The sequence below is a fragment of the Scatophagus argus genome, chromosome 4, assembly GCF_020382885.2.
Source record: "Scatophagus argus isolate fScaArg1 chromosome 4, fScaArg1.pri, whole genome shotgun sequence".
NCBI classification, from domain to species: Eukaryota; Metazoa; Chordata; class Actinopteri; family Scatophagidae; genus Scatophagus; species Scatophagus argus.
Window position 1 is genome coordinate 6,509,960 of NC_058496.1, and position 20,938 is coordinate 6,530,897.

The following is a 20,938-nucleotide window of genomic DNA, read 5'->3' on the forward strand; positions in this document are numbered from 1 at the left end:
TGTCCATGTCCATCTTAATATATGTCAACGGCAGAATTAAGAAGGAGATATAGAGTAAATAAAAAAAACAAAAAAACAAATCGTTTCAATATATGTAATTTTTTTTTTCTTTTGGCATTTATTCTTTTGCATTTCTCGCTTGTAAATTTGTTTGAGCTATGAAGCCAATCATTTAATTCTTGACAGTGAAACATTGTTTTATGAAGCCACACCATGCTTCAAATCACAGTACTTCAAGCTGTTTCACAATTTAATTCAGTCACTTTATTTTGAAGTTAGAATCTTACATTTCCTTTATTTATCTCTCAACCTCTCAGCGACTTGGCCGGCTCTGACGTCATCTCTTAATCATATTCATACGTTTTGGGCACAGATCAATTAATGACGGAGTCGACTGTTATTTCCCCCCCAAAAAGAAGTGAAACTCACGGTGACTCCGCAGCTTTAAGAGGACAGAAAAGACAGTGAGATGCAGCCTGTTTGTTTATTGAGTTACATTCAACAGCAGATTCATCACTCAACTCTTATGTTGACGAATCTGTTTTACATCAAAAACAGTCTGAGCTCGACACAGTAGGCAGCATGGTTCATTTATCAAACAATGTCTGCAGTTAGTGAGACTGTGGAAAATATTTTTTGTCTGAAAATATAATTAGTTCTTGATGGCAGTAAGACTGAGGGCAATGAATTATTTACGAAGACTAAACCTGAAAGTGATGAAGTATTGTCTGACAGGGTTGTTTTTTTGTTTTTTGTTTTTTTTTATTTCCGTTTCACAAATGATCCATCAGAAATCAGCCCAGTCTGAATCCCCAGTCACTCCTTCAGTGCAGTAATGATCACATGCACTGCTGTCCAAAGGATGCTTAACCTGAAAGGAAAAAAAAATCAAAATAAATAATTAACTCTACTAAACACTACTTATTGCGATAAGAGTTATCACAAAACGAAATAAATAAAAGGCCAAAGTGAATATGTCTTACTTTGGGAATAATCGGAGGGTTTAATGTGCGTTTGCAAAGTCCGTCCCAGTTGAAACCTTCAAACCATCTGAATAAAAACACAGCGTCATCACAACCTGTGAAACCTCAGAGTTTTTCTCCAATGTAATAAATCTCCCGTCTTACTTGTGCTTCTGAATGTCCTTGGCCCCATTCCTCTGACTGCCCAGCCTCTCCGAGGGATTGTTCCTTGTTGACGCAAAGCGAATAAGAATACACAAGCAAATAAACAATTAATTAATAATCAGATTGTTTCATTCAAGAGGTGGTGTTACAGCTGCAGTACACCTGCACCATTTCTCACACCAACTCTAATTTGCTGTTGGTGAGTGAAATGGTGGATGGGTGTTTTTTCATCTGAAAAAGCAAAATATCTAGAAAGCTGCCTTTAGCTTTCACATAATAATCAGTGGTATCTACAGGGTCAACACCTGCACAATTTCTTTATGAGACTGGAGGCACTTTTGCTGATTGTTTTTGGGAAATCGATCTGATCGATGCCCCGAGTGGTTGCAGTGAGAATCTTCATTGGGTCGGAGCCGCTGAAAGGGAGCCTGGAGAGGAAAACATATGAGGCTATCACCAACGCTTCAATCTATAAGAAGAGTGAATGAATCTAAAAAGTGGGGCTGCACAAAACTGTAAATCTTACCGATCACTCAGAAGTTCAAACACAAAAACGCCCAGGGACCAGAAGTCTGCAGATACACTGTGGCCTTTGTTTAAGACGATTTCAGGTGCCATGTAGCCTGGTGTACCGCAGAATGTCCAGGTTTTCTTCCCCATTTCGACCCTCTTCAGACATCTGGAGCCAATCTATAAACAGCAGATATTTGTGCATTTTAACTCTGACAATAGACAAAACGTGGGCTCAAGTTTGTAACCAGTCATAGTACCAGTTTGGCGTAACCGTGCTCATCCAGAACCACATTTTCAGGCTTGATGTTTCTATAGATGACACCTCGACAGTGAAGAAAGTTCAGGGCCTCGACAACACAAGCTGTGTAGAACCTGGTGCTGCCTTCATCCAGATATCCTCTGCAACAGCATGTAGATGTGCTGATGTAAAGCATCGCAACGAACAGAACATAAATGTGATGTCCAACCCTGATTCCAAAAATGATAGGACTTCATGGGCTGGAGAAAACTTTGTAAAACCGCTGTCCATAAGCAGTTTTTTTGTAATGGCTGCATTTGTTTTTTTATTTACCCTTTTTTAGTGGGCTGTCGATAGATTTAAGACATCAAATCCTAGTTAGTCTTAAAATTGTATTTTGTTGAAAGCTTAGCTAAAAACTGGTGGTGGGACTATCAATACTGTATCAGCATAATGACAAAAAGTGTTTTGCATCTTAATTGTCTTTAGTCCAAAAATACTTACGTATCTCTGAGTAGACTAGAGAGATCCCCCCCAAGACAAGCTTCTGTCAAAATGTACAGGCACTCGGCATCTCGAAAGGTTTTATGTAGCCTGTGATTGACAAAAAAAAAATAGAAAGGAAGATCTTTTTAATCATTAAAACATGTGTAAATAAAAAACAATCTTAATTACGTAACTGCTGAAGACAAACAACAGACACCTGACTATGAATGGACAGTGAATCTCCATTAGGATGCGTCCTTCTCTCAAGAGGTGCTCTCTCTGACTGCTGCTGAGGATCAGCTTCTTCTTAAGGACCCTCATGGAAAAAAAAGCCTTGATGTTGCTCTTTAACTGCACCTGACAGAAGGGGAAATCAATAGATTACATTATAGAAACATGGAATCTTGAGGAGGCAGTTGGAGATCCGCGTCATTGTGAGTGAACGGCTATAAGAGCAACCCCTTACCAGGTCTACGTGACCAAACTCCCCAACTGCAAGCTGGCAAATAATCTGGAAATCACTTAAGGTAGAAGATGAAAGCTGGTTGGGATCCTTGTTTGACCTGTTCACAAGGAAACCAGAGATGAGCTTACACCAAGTGATGCAAATTTCATGTAATTATTGTAGAAAATAGTGTTGCAGCGCTCCTCACTCGTTTTTGGCTTCATGGCTTTGCTGCACCTCATGACTGAAGTCAGATACCAACCCACCGATGACGTCTCTGAAGGCCCTGAAACTCAAAAACGTACTAATATTCTCCCAATCTAAGCACATCCATTTATAATTTAGCGGCTTTACATGCTCTGTGCACTAAATTCTATTAACACAAAATACTCTCCACTCACTCTCTGTCTATGACCAAGCATGTAACTTCACCAGCAGCGATCACATTCACAGTCCGAACATCCTCTCTAAAGAAAATCACAATGTGATCAATGCAAAGCACACAGAATGCAAAAAGAAAATTGTTGATATCATGTTGGCATAAAGCCCATTTTTACCATCATGTGCTATTTTCATAAAAGACTCCTGTACCCAGCGAAAGTCCATTTTTTCCTTACCCCCACAGAGCCTTTTCTCCAAACCATTGTGTCTCAGAGAGCTTAGAGAGGACTATCTGCTCCTCCTGGCCTGCTTTCTTTTCTGTCACTTTCACCTGGCAAATTCAAAAGAAAGAAATAATGAAAAAGAGGTAATGGCGGAGAGCGATGTGGAAAAGCGCCAAAGTCAATTCTCACTATCACAGTGCGATTTCTAAAGCTGAGCTGACATTTTGTCCTCCACAATCTAAATCTTTTTCCTTGAAAGCCTCATTTCATCTGTGCAGCAGGCAGGAAGCATAAAACTTTACCTGGCCTTTGCTAATGATATAAAAGGTGTCTCCTGTGGCCCCTTGTCGGATGATGTAGTCACCTTCAGCGTAACGTGTCTGGGAACACAAATGACAGGAAGAGGAGCAAAGAGTGCAAGATAACTGAAAAGCAGGATGGATGTGAAGGCTTCTATCCGAACACCTGCTTGTTAACTGATGCAACACAAGGAAAGCTCAAAATAGAAAAGAGAGAGGGGGGCCGCCTGTAAACACTGATGTTTACATGCGTTCTGTCTGTGTGCACACAGGCTGGGATCTACAGGCTGCATTCTGTTTGAAGAACGAGTGATGGATACACAACACCGTGCTTCGGATTTTCAAGCTCATAATCAGTACCTCCTCCATGAGATCGGACATTTTCATGATGACATCCTCTGGCAATGACTGCAGGAAGGGAACGCTGCAGACACACAGGTGCAAAGAAGGCATGCTGAGATATCATCCATAATGACAGGCCTGAAAATGTTTGATGTTTCCGCATTTTCTAGGTGCCCAAACATATTCACAAACAATGCTGAAATTTTGGCTGGTGTTAAAGGGACAGTCTACTGCCAAATCAATTTGTTTTTACCCGTAGTGCTATTTAACCATTATGATTGTTTTGGTGTGAGCTGCAGAGTTTTTGAGACATTAGCTGAATGGATGTATGCCTTCTCTTAAATATAATGGAACAGGAGGGCGCTTGGCCTGGATGTGAGCAGTTTCATGCAGGAACTATTTTCTTTCCATATCAACGTGCAGAGGGAAGTGTGCATCTACTCATGGATGAGAGGCTAGCTAACTAAGCTAATTAAGCTATCTAACATTACAGCTCAGTCAAGGAGGTCCTCATTAATGTTTGCATCCCACTCTGCGACAAACACAAGCTTCCTGTTCACGAGTAGCCGCACGTTCGCTTCTGCGCAGTGATATGGTGTGGTTCAGCAGAAGGAAAATAGGTCCTGTCTGAAAATGCTCACAACAAGTCCTGTGGATAATCTTGAGTCATGATTTCTGGAAAGAGACGTTGCTGTGAAGTTTTTCAAATGTATTTTTTCTTTTATTTTGTTGCTTTAAGAAGGACAAGCAAAATGCCATCATTCCATTCAACAGAAAGCAGACATCTACAGCTGCTATCTCCAAACCTCTGCAACTCACCCCAAATTAATCTAGATGGATAAACAGCACTACAGGTAAGAAGAAAAATATGTTTTGGGTTTCTTTTTTTTGTTTGTTTGTTTTTAAATTGGGGTGAACTGTCCCTTTAAAAGCCTAACATGACCACTGACAGCATGGCCCCTGTGACATTGTGTTGAAGGCACTAGAATACAAAACGGCTTTCCAGGTCCTTTCCGTGTCAAATCAGGTGTATCGGTCTGACGTTCACCTGTTAAGCAGCTCCATTGAATGAGAAAGGCTGCTGAGACCACTCTGCATAAGTACGGTCTGGTAGCTCTTGCGGTCAATAACCCACAGCTTGCTGTCCATTTGTGCTGCAGATCAAAAGACAGAGGCACAGGAAGTGATAAAGTCTGGAGCTCAGGTGGGAGCACAATCAAGAAGGGAATCAGCTTTTAAAGACATTATGTAGTTTGTGGTGGATGTGCAGTGCGGATCAGCTTACAGCCTAAAGAGCAGACACTGAGCAATCTATTTGAAATGCTCATCATGTAGATGTAGATTTTTCCTTACTGAGAGGGACTTTTAATATAGATCTAATCTCCTTTCCTTAACTATTATTACCCTCTTTATAATAGAGCTTGAAAGAGGCTGTTCTAAATTAATAATGACCCATATTGATTGGTTAACTGAAGCTTCCTACAAATGGAAGTCTAATTAGATCCACCATACTGATAATATTGTGCAGTCCTGCTATCTCACTTCCTAATTTCAGACAAACCCCATCAATTTTCACTTAAGCACCATATGACATGCAGTTTTTTTTATGTTTGGGTGTATTTATTTGCACCCAAACATTGTGCAAATGCTGACTTTAAATCAGTAAATCCTTTACCACCCTGAGACTCCAAGACTCAATGACAAAGCCCCATTTTCGCCTGCGCCTTTGTCACAGTGGAAGAGACCATCACGAGCGCAAGCCTTACTGATGGTCTCAGATGGCAACAATGACAGAAAAAGTAATTTCAGGTCAGGAAGGAGATAAATCCAGCAGGCCCTGAGCAGATCCAAGGGAAAGTCTGACAGAAACGGACATGGAACAAAGAACAACAGGCTGCTGACATGAGCTGAGCATTGTTACCGGAGAGCAGACATATAGTAAATTAGAAAGGCTGACTGGTAGAGAGATAAAGACAGGAGGACAAAGAGAGATGATTAGGAACCAAACAAGGGAAATAAACAGTTTTTTTTTTCAATTTAAACTGATCCTGGCTGTTTCCACAGCCTATTTATTTGTGAAACCAGGTCAGATGCACGGGGCGATGGCTGAGAAAGTTCTCCCACAGGATTTTGTGATCAGACGCTGGAAGGAAGTGACAAGACACTTTCTACTTCCTAGATAGATAGATAGATAGATAGATAGATAGATAGATACTTTATTGATCCAGAGGGAAATTCAAAGAACATCACAAATTCTTTATGCCAAAAATGTATATATGATAGTTGACAAGAAAACTAAACTGAATACGTGATAGCCTCTGAAATTGGTATTAGTAAAATTTCATCTCATGTTGGAATGCAGGGAGGCAATGTGGAAGACAAGCAACTGGGTTATGCAGTAAAGCAGAAAATGTTTTAAATTCCCCACATCTCTGAGAAAACTGTTTGAAGCCGTGTTGTTGTCTAAGATCTCAAAAGGTCTTTGATTTTAAATTCAACAGACGTCTTCTGTCTCAGACCACAGCCAGAAATCTGCCTGCTTGTGATATTCTCTTAAACAAGAATTATTTATATTCACCCCAAATCAAATTTAATTACAGTGAAACTCCACCAGTGTTTCACCAGTGTTTCTGTGCAATATCTGCATGCAAACGGAAGAAGAAGAAGATACCTGAGACAGAGAAGGTGTGAGTGCAATCGTAGAGGAGAGCCAGCTCTCCAAACATGTCCTCTGGCTCAATTGTGTGAAGCTTCAATCCGTCTTTTGTCACATCCAGCCTCCCTTCTGTTAACAAACACACAGCCAGTGAAGAAACACAGCGCAGATGTCATGTGTAGAGATGTTTTGTGCATGGGTTTTTGTGTCAGGATATGTAGGGACTGTCAAGGACTTTCAGGTGTTGAAACATGCTGCACAAACAGCAGACATTTGATCATCCCTGAGCCAAACTAGGCCACCACCTCTCGCTGGCTGCAATAGAAAAAACAGGGAGCAGCCACTCTCCATTAGCCGTCACATTACAAACACGGCCAAGATTCCTGAGGACAATCAAGCACCGATGAACTCTGCGACGAGGGTGACGCCGAACCTCTTTTCTTCTGTCCGTTGCGTCACCGTTGACATTTCAGCACAAAACGTTAATGCGGGTCACATGTTATTCCTCCTGGTTTGTTGCACAAACATGAAATCCTCACACTGCCGAGCTGTCACATTACTGTCTACTCAAACTGTGAGTCAGCACTAGGAGAATTATTGTACAGAGATTTGATGAACCCAATCATTTCATCAGGCTGTTCTTAAGCAGCTGCTATCTCGAGGAAACGTTACTAATTATCCTCAAGCGGGATTCACGTTCACAGTTGTAAAAAGAAAATCATTTACCTTCTAAAACATAAGCCTGAGTCCCGCTGGTCCCCTCCTGAATGACACAGCAGCCTTGATTGATGGGAGTGGGATACATGCAGGCTATGATGGCTCTGATTTCTCCTTCGTCAAGGTTCTTCAGCAAATCATTTTTCGAAAATGCTGCCTGAATCAGCCTCTGAGACCTGAGGGCATGAAGGCAGGATACTGATGTAACATTTAAGGCCATTCAGTTTATTAATGTAAACACCTTGAATGCAGTGTCATAAGCTACAGCGTTTGAAAATTATCTTAAACATATATTAATTCCAGCTCTGTGAGCCTTGAACATGTGAGAGACAGATGTTTTTCAGTTCATGGAACACAGTGTGCTCTTACTGCTGGCTTTTGTCACAGCTTCTGTTTGAAACCGTGGCCGAAGTCACCGGGTCCAGAGTGAAGGGCGCTGAAACGACTGTTGTCCTTTTGATTCTCTGCTCGTCCTCGATTTGAGTCGAGCAAGCTGCAGGAGAAGCACTCGAGGGGTCAGGTTTAATGCTTGTGTCGCCTGTGGATGCTTGACAACATGACTTAGAAAACCACCCTGTTCTGTACCTGTGCCGGCTGCAGAGGGTCCTGGGAGGGAGACGGTGGCTCGGTAGCGATCCAGCTCTTCCTGCAGTCTCCGAATGAGTTCATCCTTTGTATCCAGCTCCAGCTCCAGCTCGTCTATTAGCGTGTCCCTCTGGCGAAGCTCCTCAATCTTCAGTTGCAGGGCAAATTGGAGGTCCCGAAGTGTACCCATCACCTGCAAACATCAGGTGAGGAAAGATAGCAAAATACACCTCCCTCTACACACAAGAAGAAGAAGAAGAGTATTTGTCCAACTACACTGAATGTTGGTTTTCTGTTTGATCCCAAATTCTCCTTTTGTGGCTGCAGTCTTACCTAACTTAAAGCTCGCCATCCTTCCTCTGTCTGCATCTCTTCTTGTAATTACTTATTAATGTTAACAATAGAAACGAGGAGTGAATAAGGTATAATGACTTCTTCTTCTAATATATATCCATAATTACAGAATAAGCACAGACAGAATTTTAAGCAGGCAGGCAGATGAATGAGTTGATGACTTTCTTTTTCAACACTATGAATAGGAAAAACCATCAAGTATAATCCAATGACACAATCTCCCATGTGACAAATAAAGACTATAAATCTTCCTTTGACATGATTTTCCATGGGCTTGCAGTACTTCTTGCAGCAAGATTTCTAGGTTCCCTGTATTTATCTATTTTTTAACTTCACCCATAATGAATAAATTGATTTCAAAAGCATAAATCCAAGGAAACTTAACATAAAATGTGAGACAAAAAGGACAAGAAAGAAAGGGTGCTACAGTAATGTCAAAGAGACAAAAGACCTCAAATGAAGATAAGGTCATTATGGGCTCTTTATTAAGTCTCACACACAATTTGTGTCCCAGCAGGAATAAAATATAGATGTTTTCATTTGGGGTCGTAAGCGCGCCCGGAGTCGTATGCACCGATAACAGCCTCAGTAATAAATGAATGAGTTGGTAAAATGTGACAGCAGCGTTTTATGTTTCTAATAGAGTGTTTGTACACACAGATGCATGCTCTGTCCTGCAAAACACAATGCTGTGCTTTATTTCACATCACTCACACAAAGATCACTCACCACATGCAAGCCTGTCTGGCGTTGTGGAAGTCGTTCTCACTTGTCCTGAATAGGTTTCACCGTGTTTGGCAGCGGCAGACGGTCCATTCGACAGGTGCAGAGCTCCTCTATACCCGCCCAAGTCAAAGATGCTCCGCTCTTGCTCGGGGCTGGCCACAGACAGCAGGCAATCACATGACCAAGACAGGGGAGACCATCCGAGAGGCTGTATTGAGAAACGCATGGACTGGATCCCAATTAGGTCAGAGGGTCCTTGGGGTATATCCGAGCCCTGGGGGACAGATGAATCTGAAGAAGAAGAAGAAGAAAAAAATCCCTCCAGATGTTTTGCACATGTGAAAGAGACTGGATTAAACAGAGGTGTTGAATTGGACTATACCTGTAAACAGCACGTGGCCTATCATGATAACCTAAACTGTGGATTATTTTTCAGCGTACAACACAATGCGCAAATGGTGACTACATTTGAGTGATGTTGATGTTTTCAGCTGATCTGATGTTAATGTTAATATCTGATAATGAGCTATGGTCACGATGGCTAATTAATAGTTGACGTAAAGGGTTGTAAATAATGTGGAGGAAAAGACAGCGAAGACCCCTAGCTTTATTCAACAGGACCAGAGCCTACATACACTGACAGACAGCCTGCTAAAGCTCACTTCATCTGCTGCAAAACACCAAAGTCACTAATTGCTTCAAAAGAAAAAAAAGGTTAGGCTACAATGTAAGTTTCAGTGTAGGGTAAATAAAACTTGATTAGTAATTATGTTTTCAAAGGTTGCTGCTTAAATGCCAAACTCCAGCCAGGGTCTACAGTTCCGTTTATGTTCTCTTTTTTATTTAATTACGGTGATTATCTCGAGCAAAACAGTCAAAGTAATTAACCGTTTTCAGCATTTTGGGGTGAATTGCTCTCGGCGGAGAGCGGCCGTACATCACTCTAGCCAGTTAGTGGCGGTAGTGCGGCCTGAGAGTGGCAGCAGCAGCAGCCTGTAGGAGCTGGAGAAGAAGATGGGCCGCTGAAGCGAAGAAGCGGTGTGGCCAACTGGAGGTAGCAAAGTAACACTACTTGAGTATCTATTGTTGGTTAACCTTTGAAGGTGTGGCCGTGTAGTTGTGTTTTGTTCAGGCTATCATCGAAAATGATCCTTACTGTGAAACCGCTTCAAGGAAAAGAATGCAGTGTACAGGTAAGCTATCGCTAAGCACCGCCGAGCTGGCTAAATGCTAACTGCTATCTCCATTGGGCTGCAACGTTAGTTCTCCTTTGTAAGCTAGCTAGCTGATTAGCCCGCGGCGACAGTCTTGTCACATGCTGAGCTGCCATGTGAGTGAAGCAACCACACATATGATACTAGAATGGTTGGGTTGGTGATGTTGTTAAACTTCATACTATCTAGCTTAAACGGAGCTATTGTACGTCCACATCGGTGTGATGTGAAACGACGTTACTCTAGCTAGCTAGCTAGCTTGTTAGCCACATCCGTGAGAGAGCTACAGTAACGATAACGACAACCTTATCAGACTCGCTCCAGTTACTGCTTTACGTAAAGTAAAGTAACGTTACGTACCACTTTCAGACATGGACAGCGAGAGCCCTACAAGTCCTTATTTGGTGTTTGGAGGGAAGGGAATTCGTTAGGGAAATTCTTCAATAAACAGCAACGTTATCTTATGAAAAAGGTGCTTTTGATAAGTCAGTACGGCTGTTTAACATAAAGCGATAAGCGCGAAGTCCTGCTTAAATAACCCTTCAGTCTGCAGCGTTATGTACTCACTATACGTTAGTCCTGGACCCTGTTTGTGCCTCTCGTGTTTAAAAAATGATAATGTAGCTGTGTGAGGCTCAAACTGGGATTATATCAGGACACGTGAGTTAAACACGAGTTAGATAAAGGGGTATTTGAACACCATCGGCATTGTGTGTCACTTTAGGAACCATTATAGTTTTAATATGATCAGCAAGCAGTTGTATTAGTCGGAGGTTTGCGTGTACTTAATTAAAAACAGAGCATCGGTGCATATCACAATAAATTCAATAAAACATTCTTGTGTACATCAGATGGGGAAGTATCTCACGCAATGGACTACATTTTGTATTCAGCGGAAATGAAGTAACTCTAAAGCATATTTTTTAAAACTGCATCAGTGGTCAAGACCATACATTGTTTCCCAGAGCTCTGATTTGGAAGTGAAAAGGTACATGCTGATTCTCTGTTATCAGCTACCCTGCAGTGCTCAAGGAATATAGTACCACGCTGTAGGCCGGTGACTGTTTTCTACCAGTTAGGTGGCATTTGACTTTTGTGCGTGTGTATTCCCCATTAACTGTTGGTTTTATGTAAAGTTGATGCAAAGTGAGAATTTAACATTGGCTTCATTCGTTTGCAATTTGAATGTTGTTCAGCTAAGCAGAAATATAAAATGTTTGACAGACTTGACCAAGCTGAGTGACTTCATCATTATCTTGTTGATCATCCAGGTAACTGAAGATGAAAAGGTCTCCACAGTGAAGGAACTTGTGTCAGAACGGCTCAACATACCAGCAAACCAGCAGCGATTGCTCTATAAAGGAAAAGCACTTGCAGGTAGATTTTACAACAGAGAAGTGTTTCATAAGCATTGTGCAAAACTGTAATTTCTTGATCCATTAACCTGTTTTTATACTTGAATTAAATGTTTACGTTTTTGATGATTGCTTGTATTTCTTTCCTCAGACGAGCATAGACTGAGTGATTACTCCATTGGGCCAGAGGCTAAATTGAATCTGGTAATCCGCCCAGTGGGAGAGAGGACTGGAGCGCCAGGGATGGTTGCTAGCAGCAGTAGCAGCAGCAGCACACAGGGTAGAGTGTGGCAGACTGTATCCACCATCCTTGCTAGACACTTCAGTCCAGCAGATGCAGCAAAAGTCCATGAACAGCTTATTAAGGTATTCAGATGAAGCATGCTAGCTGCCATGTATTGTTTGATAATATTTTTCAATTGACGTCTTTTGCCTTCTGTTAGAATGAATGAGGCCTAGTGAATTTAGGCACATGATTCAGTAAAGACTGAATATACCTTTAAAATGTCAAGTGTCATCCAAATATGAAAGAAACAAATGCAGCCTTCTTTTGCCCAAATATTGAAGACACAACTAGTCTCTCGTGGTTGGTTGTTCCATGGAAACTTTCTGGTGATAAACTAGAAAGTCTGTGACTTACCAACCTGGTGTGAGCTGCACATTAATGCACCATCAGTTTTGGTCTGAGACTAGACCATGTCATTTGCTCCTAAATTAGGACATACGTAGCTAAACTTACACAGGCTCAGTGTGTTGATTAACATGACTTTGCTTTGTGCAGATAACTTCACCTTAGATATTTGAGATACTATAGCATTTTCTGTCATTTGTAGCTACCAACATGGTGAAACTGCCTATAGATCTGCGTAACTGTAGACTAAACAGCCTTCTTGTGAAGAAAAAAGTTTAGACATTCTAGAGGGTCACCCTGCCCTATTCCGTGCTTCATTTTGAGGATGTCACGTCACACATAATATGGTTAAAATAATTTCACTTGAATATTTTTAACTTGCTGTTTCTAATTTTTTTTTACATTTATTTTGTTTCTCTTCAAGGACTATGAACGTTCACTTCGACAACTTAGTCTCGACGACATTGAGCGCTTGGCAGGAAGGCTGCTTCACCCTGATGGCGAGGGAATGGACACCTCATACATGGACTAAAAATGCCCAGTTGGACGGTGCTTGTTTTGATTGTATTTTGAGAGAGGTGCTCAAAGCTTTGATGTGCGAGTTTAGAGCGTGAGGCATGAAAAACACAGTATTACATGTCTTGCAGAGGGCCTGATCGGTGGCTGAGTGAACACAGATAGGACTGACTGTTGATCATTGCAGCAATAGGGCTTTCTTATCCATGACCAAAAGACTTGGATAAGAAAGTTTGCCTCATTTTGGAAATGGTCCTTGTCATTGATATTGCAGTCATGACACAAGACCTGATCACGTTATATTTGAATACAAAGGAGTCCATTTATGCTGTTGGTTTCGCATGATCTCTGGCTGCTACAATTCCCAGGAGGAGACTAACTTCTACTGGAGGATATTTGTTAGTAATATCTGTGTTGAAGGATCAGTGGGTGTTTTCTGGTAACCATGAGATATTAATACATGTTTTATTCCGTAACTAGCTAACGTCCATTGTATGATTTGTAAATATTATGTTTATATATATATACAGACATTAAAACACAGTAAAAAATGTATTATGTTATTGTGTTTTATTGTGTTATGTGCTGATGTTTTGTGTTGAGTAAAAAAAGTCTAAAAAGTGCAAAGAAGATTGGCTGGGAAAGGTTTTTAGTAATGTTTAGCATAAATGGGCGGTGAGTTGTGGGACGACTGCAGCACGTCACTTATGTGTCGACCAATCAGGAGACTGTAGCGCTCACAATTCAGATCTGATGACCAATAAGAGTGATGAGGAATAATACGGGTGCCGCTCCGTTAGCAAGGGGACGGCTGTTTCTTTTGCTGCTAATTTTGGATAACAGTTTGTAGTAAATGCACGGTTTTTGACGTTCGCCCCACTTCCATACGAACTATGAACGACAGACACATTGGATAAGGAGGGATATTATTTTTTTGAACAGCGGTAAGGTCACAATTGGGCATCGGTTGTTTCAGCGACTGAGCTAGCGTTAGCACAAAGCTAGCACATTTAACTTCCTGAATTTACAGGTTAGCTTTAGCCGGTTAAGATTAGCTGATAATATTACGCCTTTTGGCCTGTCCTGCAAAATCGGTTGTTGTCATGTACCTTAGACATTAAGTCAGCGCTGTGAATGATAACAAAAGGTCGGTTTTCAGCTTGAAATCTTTAAACCGGGAGGATTCGCCGCGATGTTGGTGTAACTGATGCTCGGGCGTTACACCCCCCTCATCAGGACCACTTGTCTGTATGGAAGAGCAATACGCTTTTCCTAGGGCAATATCTATATCTTATTCATTTGCTATATTTGTCAGCTGCAGTCGCATTTATTCAACACAGTGTTATGAGTTTCTTTCTTTTTTTCTTTTTGTTTTTGCTCAGAGTAGAATACAGCCAGCTTCTTTCTCCCTGGGCTTTTGGGAATAGCTTTTTCCCAGTTACCGTTAGTTCAGAGTTACCCGAATTTCACCTGACTTACTCCTCTGTACTTTCTTTCTGTTTATTCATGTTTGTTTTATTTTACCAGTTTAGCAAGTGTGTCCCGCCTGTTGGAACGATGGAGACTCTAATTCCCACCATTAACCGGCTGCAGGAGGTCTTCCTCACAGTGGGTGCAGAGAGCATACAGCTGCCTCAGATTGTCGTTGTTGGATCTCAGGTCAGCCAAGGTTTAAAAGAAATAAATCACAATTAAAAGTGTAATTATAAACGTAACCACCATCTGTAGCATCTGCCTTTCTTATTTGACTCCTTTATATGATCAGAAATTTTATTGATGTGTCTGCAGTTCACACTGCCTGACTAACTGTATCAGTGCCGCTTTGAAACATGGCTGAATTTGTTTTATTGTGTGCCATAACAGAGCAGTGGAAAGAGCTCTGTGTTGGAGAGCCTGGTTGGCCGGGACTTCTTGCCTCGGGGATCAGGAATAGTCACAAGACGACCCCTCGTGTTGCAACTTATTAATGTTGCCCCTCTGAAGGAGAGACTGAAGATCGAGAGTGGTACCTACACATTTATTCTTATTCTTAAAAATGCATAATGATGTTTTGGTTATGATACACTGAATATCAGCATATTAAAACAGGACAGCAGGTTTGTTATTTCTGTCTAGGCATGATGTCTGCTTTAATTAGCACTTATGGTGTTTTGTCTCCTCCTTGTAGAGCACTGGTCTCTCTTTGCTAACATGCAGTCTTTCTTCCTCTTCTTATTCACTACTTTTTCAGGCAATGGGGTAAAACAAAATGCCCAAAACAGCTACCCAGGTCTCTTTCTATTTGATCTGCACAGACATGATTTGTGTAGCCTCATAATTTCTTTCTCATACATTTTGTTTGTTCTGCTCTCCATCTGTCTGTCAAGCATGATATAAGTTCATTTGTAGTCTTTTCACTTTCCATTATTTCTTCATAAGCTGTAAATTTAATTGTAAAAATCTCTAAAAAATGACATAAACTCACTGTAATGTTTGTTCAGGTGTAAAAGCTGAAGAGTGGGCTACATTCCTGCACTGCAAGAACCAGGTACGTCTGTGTGAAAGATTGAAATACCGTGTGTGTTGTCCTGTATTATGTGCTGCGTTCGGTTGATGCATCATTCTCACCCGTTTGACAGGTCTTCACAGATTTTCAGGAAATCCGTCAGGAAATCGAAACAGAGACTGCTCGCAGTTCTGGTGACAACAAGGTGAAAAGAAAGCATTGATGTGAACTCATTGATACCTGAAATTAAGCTTTTTACACTGCATTCATAAATGTATTTTTTTTATATCCTTCAGGGAATCAGTCCTGAGCCCATATATTTGAAGATTTTCTCTCCCAAAGTCCTTAATCTCACCTTGGTTGATTTACCTGGAATTACTAAGGTGAGCTCAGCCACTTGAAAAGATGTTGATTTTGTGTTATGTGTTCAAACGTAGCACTAGATCGTGATTAATGCTGCTTGTTTTGCATATCTGCAATCATAAGACTCACAGCAGCACCCCATCTGTGCTGTGCTTACAGTAAACCTGGCTGCTCTTTGTTGTTGCCTCAGGTTCCTGTTGGGGACCAGCCAGAGGACATTGAGGCTCAAGTACAAGAGATGATCCTGTCCTTCATCTCCAATCCAAACTCCCTCATCCTTGCAGTGTCCCCTGCCAACTCTGACTTGGCCACCTCTGATGCACTGAAATTGGCTCGCGAGGTTGATCCAGATGGTAGGATATTTTGCACAGAGGCGCCTCTTCTCCTCACATTTCATTTCCATTTTCTTTCCATCAGTGCTTATTACATAACGTGCTTCAAGTAGAAATGCATTTTAAATTATTAAATGTGTATGAGGAACTTTTGGACCTGCCAGTCTTGACTGTTCGGAGCATCCTGACATTTAATAGTTGCTTAGGAAATTGTTGTTGCTATCATTTACCCTCTGAGGACTAGACTGATTGATGATGAGAATATGCCTGTAGTAATTGTCTGGGAGGTTGGCAGTGTGGCCTCAAATGCCTGTTATACACTTTGATAGTGTGCCAGTTAGGATATCTGTATCTGGGCCTAAATGTTTCCCTGGTGGCTTCAGTCCTGTTCCATCACAGAGCTGTTTCCTTGTTTTCCACTATGACGTTCTCCTGTACGCTTTCCTCCCCTCTCTCCCACTATAACTGATGAAAAACAAAATTGGTAGGACTCATTACTGTCTTTAAAATGTAACCTCTGGCCTCTGTGTTTGTGCGTCTGTCAGGTCGTAGAACACTGCTGGTCGTCAGCAAGCTGGATCTGATGGATGCGGGGACGGATGCTTTGGAAGTCCTTCTGGGTCGAGTCATTCCAGTCAGACTTGGGATTATCGGGGTGGTTAACAGGTGTGCAATTCTAAATAGCTGATTGATTTAATTTAGATACATAATGTTTTTAGCTTCACAACACAGCAAGATGGCAATTTGTTCATGTCCTTATTACTTGTCATCTGACTGCGCTCCCTGTCGCTGCCTAATAATCCTCCTAGGAGCCAGCATGACATCAATACACAGAAAAGCCTGGAGGACTCGATGAAGGATGAGCAGGCTTTCCTGCAGCGCCACTACCCCTCGCTTGCCTCCCGCGCAGGCTCACGCTATCTGGCTAAAACTCTCAGCAGGCTCCTCATGCACCACATCCGGGACTGCCTGCCAGACCTCAAAACCCGAGTGACTGTGCTGAATGCCCAGTACCAGGCACGGCTCAACAGCTACGGTCAGCCAGTAGAAGACCACAGTGCCACCCTGCTGCAGATTGTCACCAAGTTTGCCAGCGATTACTGCAACACCATCGAAGGAACAGCCAGATACATTCAGACTTCAGAGCTGTGAGTTTGACCTCTCTACAGCAGCAGGATCTTTATGGAATAGCAATTGCTTCTATGATGAAAGGATCCTTTTTTGACATGTTTTAGTTTGTCTCAATTTTTTGTCATCTAGTTTAGTACTTCAGCACTGTTGCGCAACAACTCAGCATTTTATTTACAGCAGTTCACAATGTATTCCACGAGGGTAATGTCCTTGGGGTAATGTAAATTGAAAAAAAGTGGCATCAGCATCTTCTGTTGGCACCTTCATCTTCTACAGCTCTCTTACCACAAGGCAATTAATTCATGTAAATATGTAGTGAGCAAATATTGACCTTTTTTGGTTGACTGCATTCAATTTTGGCCCAATTATCTTTGCTGAGGCACAGCACTGAGAAACCACGTTGGTGTCACCACTGAACCCATCTCTTCTACAGCTGTGGGGGTGCTCGGATCTGTTACATATTCCATGAGACCTTTGGCCGCACTTTGCAGTCCATCGACCCCCTGGGAGGACTGACTGAGCTTGATATCCTCACTGCAATCCGCAATGCTACGGTGAGCTTCTCCTCACTTTTTGTGTAATTTGTTTAATCCAAATTCTGGTCATGTTCTCTCGTTTGGAGGAATAGCAGGTAAATTATACAGCTGGTGTGTGTGTGTGTGTGTGTGTGTGTGTGCATGTGATTTGCCCTGCAGGGTCCACGGCCAGCCCTTTTTGTGCCCGAGGTGTCCTTTGAGTTGTTGGTGAAGCGGCAAATTAAGCGGCTGGAGGAGCCCAGTCTGCGCTGTGTAGAGCTTGTTCATGAAGAGCTGCAGAGGATCATCCAGCACTGCTCCTCCTTTAGCACGCAGGTTAGCCAACAGATGTTGAATTGCCTTCCTAAATCAGAGTGGCGTTAATTTTTCTAACGACGCATGTTAATGAAGTATGTCTTTGTGTTTCCAAGGAGCTTCTGCGATTCCCTAAACTGCATGATTCCATAGTGGAAGTGGTGACTGGATTACTGAGGAAGCGCTTGCCAATTACCAATGACATGGTAATCCAAACTTTAGTTAAAATGATCTCTCGTGCTCATTATAATAACCAAGAGACAAGTCCCATTAACTGCTTGACGTATTTGCTTCTGCCTTTTTCCTTCAGGTACACAATTTAGTAGCAATAGAACTCGCCTACATCAACACAAAACATCCAGACTTCACAGATGCTGCACAGGTTTCAGCATCTGTCAACAGTCAGCAGGTAGTTGTTTGTCCCTTACAGAAGGCACTCAGATTTATCATTTATTCTGTCAGGGTAAACAGCAGAAGTTGTGTTCGGTAAAGCCTTAACCATTATGTTTCACATCCAAACAGTACACCTTCTTTCTGTGCTTGTAGTGGATTCCAGACTCAGACAAAATTGCTTTGACCCTCTGACTTCCTCGGATTTCTCTCTCAGGCAGAGGCCCTTGATGGAGGCAAGCGCTGGAAGAACGAGAAGGTGGCGGAAGAGAAAGCCCCAGCTGCAGGCTTTGGCAGCCCCAGCAAAAGCCAGGCCATTAACCTCCTCGACACAGTGAGTGGTGGGATTAGCAAGAGGACAAAACACTTAGTAGCAAATACATTGAAGACTGTCAACATTTTACTTTGCCCTTCTTTGCCAGGCGGTGCCCGTATCCCGAAAGCTGAGTGCAAGGGAGCAGAGGGACTGCGAGGTCATCCAGCGCCTCATCAAGTGCTACTTTCTCATTGTTCGTAAAAGCATCCAAGACAGGTTCGACTGGAACGACTTCAGCTCACCTGGGAGGAGGGGATACACTCTCACCAGTTCCCCGTGTTTTTATATTGCTGAGCTCAGCTGTCGTCACTGATGCAGATTTTCTAACTTTGTTTTGGGGCGTTGTGTCCGCAGTGTGCCCAAGACAGTGATGCACTTCCTGGTGAACTTTGTGAAAGAGCATCTGCAGAGTGAGCTGGTGGGACAGCTTTATAAACAGCCACTGCTGCAGGAGCTGCTCATTGAGTCACAGGACACGGCACAGCAGCGGACCGAGGTTGCTCAAATGCTTGAGGTAAAATTGCCTTTTGTTCTCTGAATAGGTCATGAGCATCAGGAAAAGCAAGGCCTTTCCCTTTTTTCTTTTATCTACTACTTTAAGGCCAGTGATTTAACTGACCTCTCTTTTCTTCTTCTCAGGCGCTCAAAAAAGCCAATAACATCATCTCTGAGATCCGAGAAACCCATCTGTGGTAGCCAGAGGAAACGAACAATTCACTTCTCATAGGACAGCTTTGACAGTATGAGAGTGTATGTCAGTTTACAGCACAGAGAACAAGTGTGTGTGTGTGCGTGTGTGTCTGTGTGTGGCAGTACCACTCTTTTTTTTTTTTTTTTTCCTTGGACCAACGACCATAGCACATTTAGATGAACTTTGTCCCGTCAGCTGTTGCCCAGACTGGGGCTGTTGCTTTTCACTGTGAACGATTAATTGATTAAACGCTCAGGCCGAACGTGTTATTGCAAAGTTGCAGTAAGAAAGACGCAGCCGCGAACAGAATCCTTTTGTGACGAGTTGTTTGTTGTGTCATAAGATTGTTGGTGTAAAATGTAACATGCAAATTATATGTGGAGTATTTATGTTGTCCTCCAGGCTGTTCTTTGGATCAAGTGTGCACACTTTTATAGTTTCCCACAAACTGGGCTTCCTCTGAGCCCCTTCAGCAGGTGCTATAATTATGTGAGATAAGACGTGTTTTATCTTTAATCCCTTCGTTGGAACTCTCACCAGATATAGAAATGAAGCGACTGACTGTGGTGCAACATTAAACACAGAGCACGACCATTTGCCGAAATTGCAGCATCATTTCAGATTGTTTTTCGAGCTCTGTAGTGCTAATCAATATCAGGTTTATTTTCCCGAGTCACATTTACATATAAGCCCATTTATACTGTTAACAGCTGCACTGACTTCATTGTTTTGTGTGTAGTCATAAACACAGAGACCAAATATACCAAACATATATTTTCCTCTCCTTATTTATTAGGTTTGCAGGAGACTCCCACATAGAGATGGAGCGTGACTATGTTATGTACATATCATGTAGCATTTGGAAAACTTAAAGGAATTAAAATGTATAAGACTAGACAGGACATTATGTGGGGTGAGTACTCCAACATGTGTTAGAGTTTTAGATCCACGTGTTATGACAAATATTCTGTATCTTCTCTTCGTTTCCTTGAATCACTTGTTTACTGGTTCGGATAGGATAAGGTGGATTCCTGTAATTGTCACCATCCATTAGTGAGGATACTACCTCTTAATGTAAGACAGACAGGATGCAGACACTTCCTGCATGCAGCTTATTCCCAAATGTGAATGTAGATCTGAAGTTAGCCAGAGCCATTATATGTCATTATGTAATATTACTGGCTGTGAAAAATTCTTCACCTTTTTTCCATCTACTCCCAACATAGGTTGTTGTTCAGGCATATTCCTCCCCTATTAATGTGAAAAAAACCCCATTTCTTTGAAGAGCTGTCTTAACGGGACCATCAAACAGAGTTCTGAGTTCTTCTGTGTGATCAGGGAGCACAACATCCTGTCAGCCTGTCTTTCTGAAAGCCCTGTGCAAGTTTGCATGTGTGTGTTCAGTATGCATGTGTGTACGTATGATTGACTGATTCATGTACATTTTGTATTATTTAAATGTATAGTATTATGATTCATCAACTGCCTCCGAGTTCTTGCCTGCCAATATTTGTGATACATGTTTACTGAATGAAGTCTGTTGAGATTGGGGGGGACTCATTAAACCCTAACAAAGGACGTGGTACAGAGT

At 42.0% G+C, this 20,938-nt stretch overlaps 3 protein-coding genes across 6 annotated transcripts; 2 read left to right on the forward strand and 1 right to left on the reverse strand.

Annotated features, from left to right (window-relative positions):
• Positions 1-456: 456 nt before the first annotated feature.
• prkg1l (protein kinase cGMP-dependent 1, like) lies at positions 457-10,041 on the reverse strand. Of its 3 annotated transcripts, none has more exons than XM_046387141.1 (21): positions 9,982-10,041; positions 9,097-9,384; positions 8,014-8,206; positions 7,798-7,921; positions 7,438-7,604; positions 6,727-6,840; positions 5,104-5,209; positions 4,074-4,137; positions 3,717-3,794; positions 3,427-3,521; positions 3,211-3,276; positions 3,018-3,095; positions 2,831-2,927; positions 2,582-2,721; positions 2,383-2,472; positions 1,898-2,039; positions 1,654-1,817; positions 1,433-1,555; positions 1,128-1,190; positions 984-1,050; positions 457-871 (listed from the first exon to the last, which is right to left on the reverse strand). In XM_046387141.1, the coding sequence occupies exons 3-21, from the start codon at positions 8,201-8,203 to the stop codon at positions 788-790; spliced, it is 2,052 nt and encodes a 683-aa protein (XP_046243097.1). In that variant the 5' UTR covers positions 8,204-8,206; positions 9,097-9,384; positions 9,982-10,041; the 3' UTR covers positions 457-787. The 3 variants fall into 3 exon arrangements, with proteins under 3 accessions (XP_046243097.1, XP_046243096.1, XP_046243098.1); XM_046387140.1 differs by having other exon boundaries at positions 1,898-2,060; XM_046387142.1 differs by lacking the exon at positions 6,727-6,840 and having other exon boundaries at positions 1,898-2,060.
• A 107-nt stretch (positions 10,042-10,148) lies between these two features.
• Positions 10,149-13,423, forward strand: ubl4a (ubiquitin like 4A). Its single transcript, XM_046387147.1, has 4 exons — positions 10,149-10,286; positions 11,579-11,684; positions 11,814-12,028; positions 12,718-13,423. The coding sequence occupies exons 1-4, from the start codon at positions 10,239-10,241 to the stop codon at positions 12,823-12,825; spliced, it is 477 nt and encodes a 158-aa protein (XP_046243103.1). The 5' UTR covers positions 10,149-10,238; the 3' UTR covers positions 12,826-13,423.
• A 139-nt stretch (positions 13,424-13,562) lies between these two features.
• Positions 13,563-20,925, forward strand: si:dkey-32e23.4 (dynamin-1-like protein). 2 transcript variants are annotated; one of them, XM_046387143.1, is made up of 18 exons: positions 13,563-13,753; positions 14,337-14,468; positions 14,673-14,814; positions 15,040-15,078; positions 15,290-15,336; positions 15,428-15,499; positions 15,591-15,677; positions 15,848-16,010; positions 16,535-16,655; positions 16,799-17,137; positions 17,554-17,674; positions 17,816-17,971; positions 18,067-18,156; positions 18,261-18,359; positions 18,558-18,674; positions 18,763-18,872; positions 19,011-19,170; positions 19,296-20,925. In XM_046387143.1, exons 2-18 carry the CDS (start codon positions 14,367-14,369, stop codon positions 19,350-19,352), a joined length of 2,022 nt encoding a protein of 673 aa, XP_046243099.1. In that variant the 5' UTR covers positions 13,563-13,753; positions 14,337-14,366; the 3' UTR covers positions 19,353-20,925. The 2 variants fall into 2 exon arrangements, with proteins under 2 accessions (XP_046243099.1, XP_046243100.1); XM_046387144.1 differs by lacking the exon at positions 15,040-15,078 and having other exon boundaries at positions 13,565-13,753.
• Positions 20,926-20,938: the final 13 nt, after the last annotated feature.

Bases quoted from the DNA above. Each gene is read 5' to 3' on its own strand.
- ubl4a (XM_046387147.1), top strand. From the start codon at position 10,239: ATGATCCTTACTGTGAAACCGCTTCAAGGAAAAGAATGCAGTGTACAG. The intron at 11,685-11,813 runs GTAGATTTTACA...TTCTTTCCTCAG, and splicing joins TAAAGGAAAAGCACTTGCAG to ACGAGCATAGACTGAGTGAT. The intron at 12,029-12,717 runs GTATTCAGATGA...TTTCTCTTCAAG, and splicing joins TCCATGAACAGCTTATTAAG to GACTATGAACGTTCACTTCG.
- prkg1l (XM_046387140.1), bottom strand. From the start codon at position 8,203: ATGGGTACACTTCGGGACCTCCAATTTGCCCTGCAACTGAAGATTGAG. The intron at 2,473-2,581 runs GTGTCTGTTGTT...TGTCAATCACAG, and splicing joins CACTGTCCATTCATAGTCAG to GCTACATAAAACCTTTCGAG. The intron at 872-983 runs GTAAGACATATT...TTTTCCTTTCAG, and splicing joins ACCCTCCGATTATTCCCAAA to GTTAAGCATCCTTTGGACAG.
- si:dkey-32e23.4 (XM_046387143.1), top strand. From the start codon at position 14,367: ATGGAGACTCTAATTCCCACCATTAACCGGCTGCAGGAGGTCTTCCTC. The intron at 15,500-15,590 runs GTGAAAAGAAAG...TATATCCTTCAG, and splicing joins GCAGTTCTGGTGACAACAAG to GGAATCAGTCCTGAGCCCAT. The intron at 19,171-19,295 runs GTAAAATTGCCT...TCTTCTTCTCAG, and splicing joins AGGTTGCTCAAATGCTTGAG to GCGCTCAAAAAAGCCAATAA.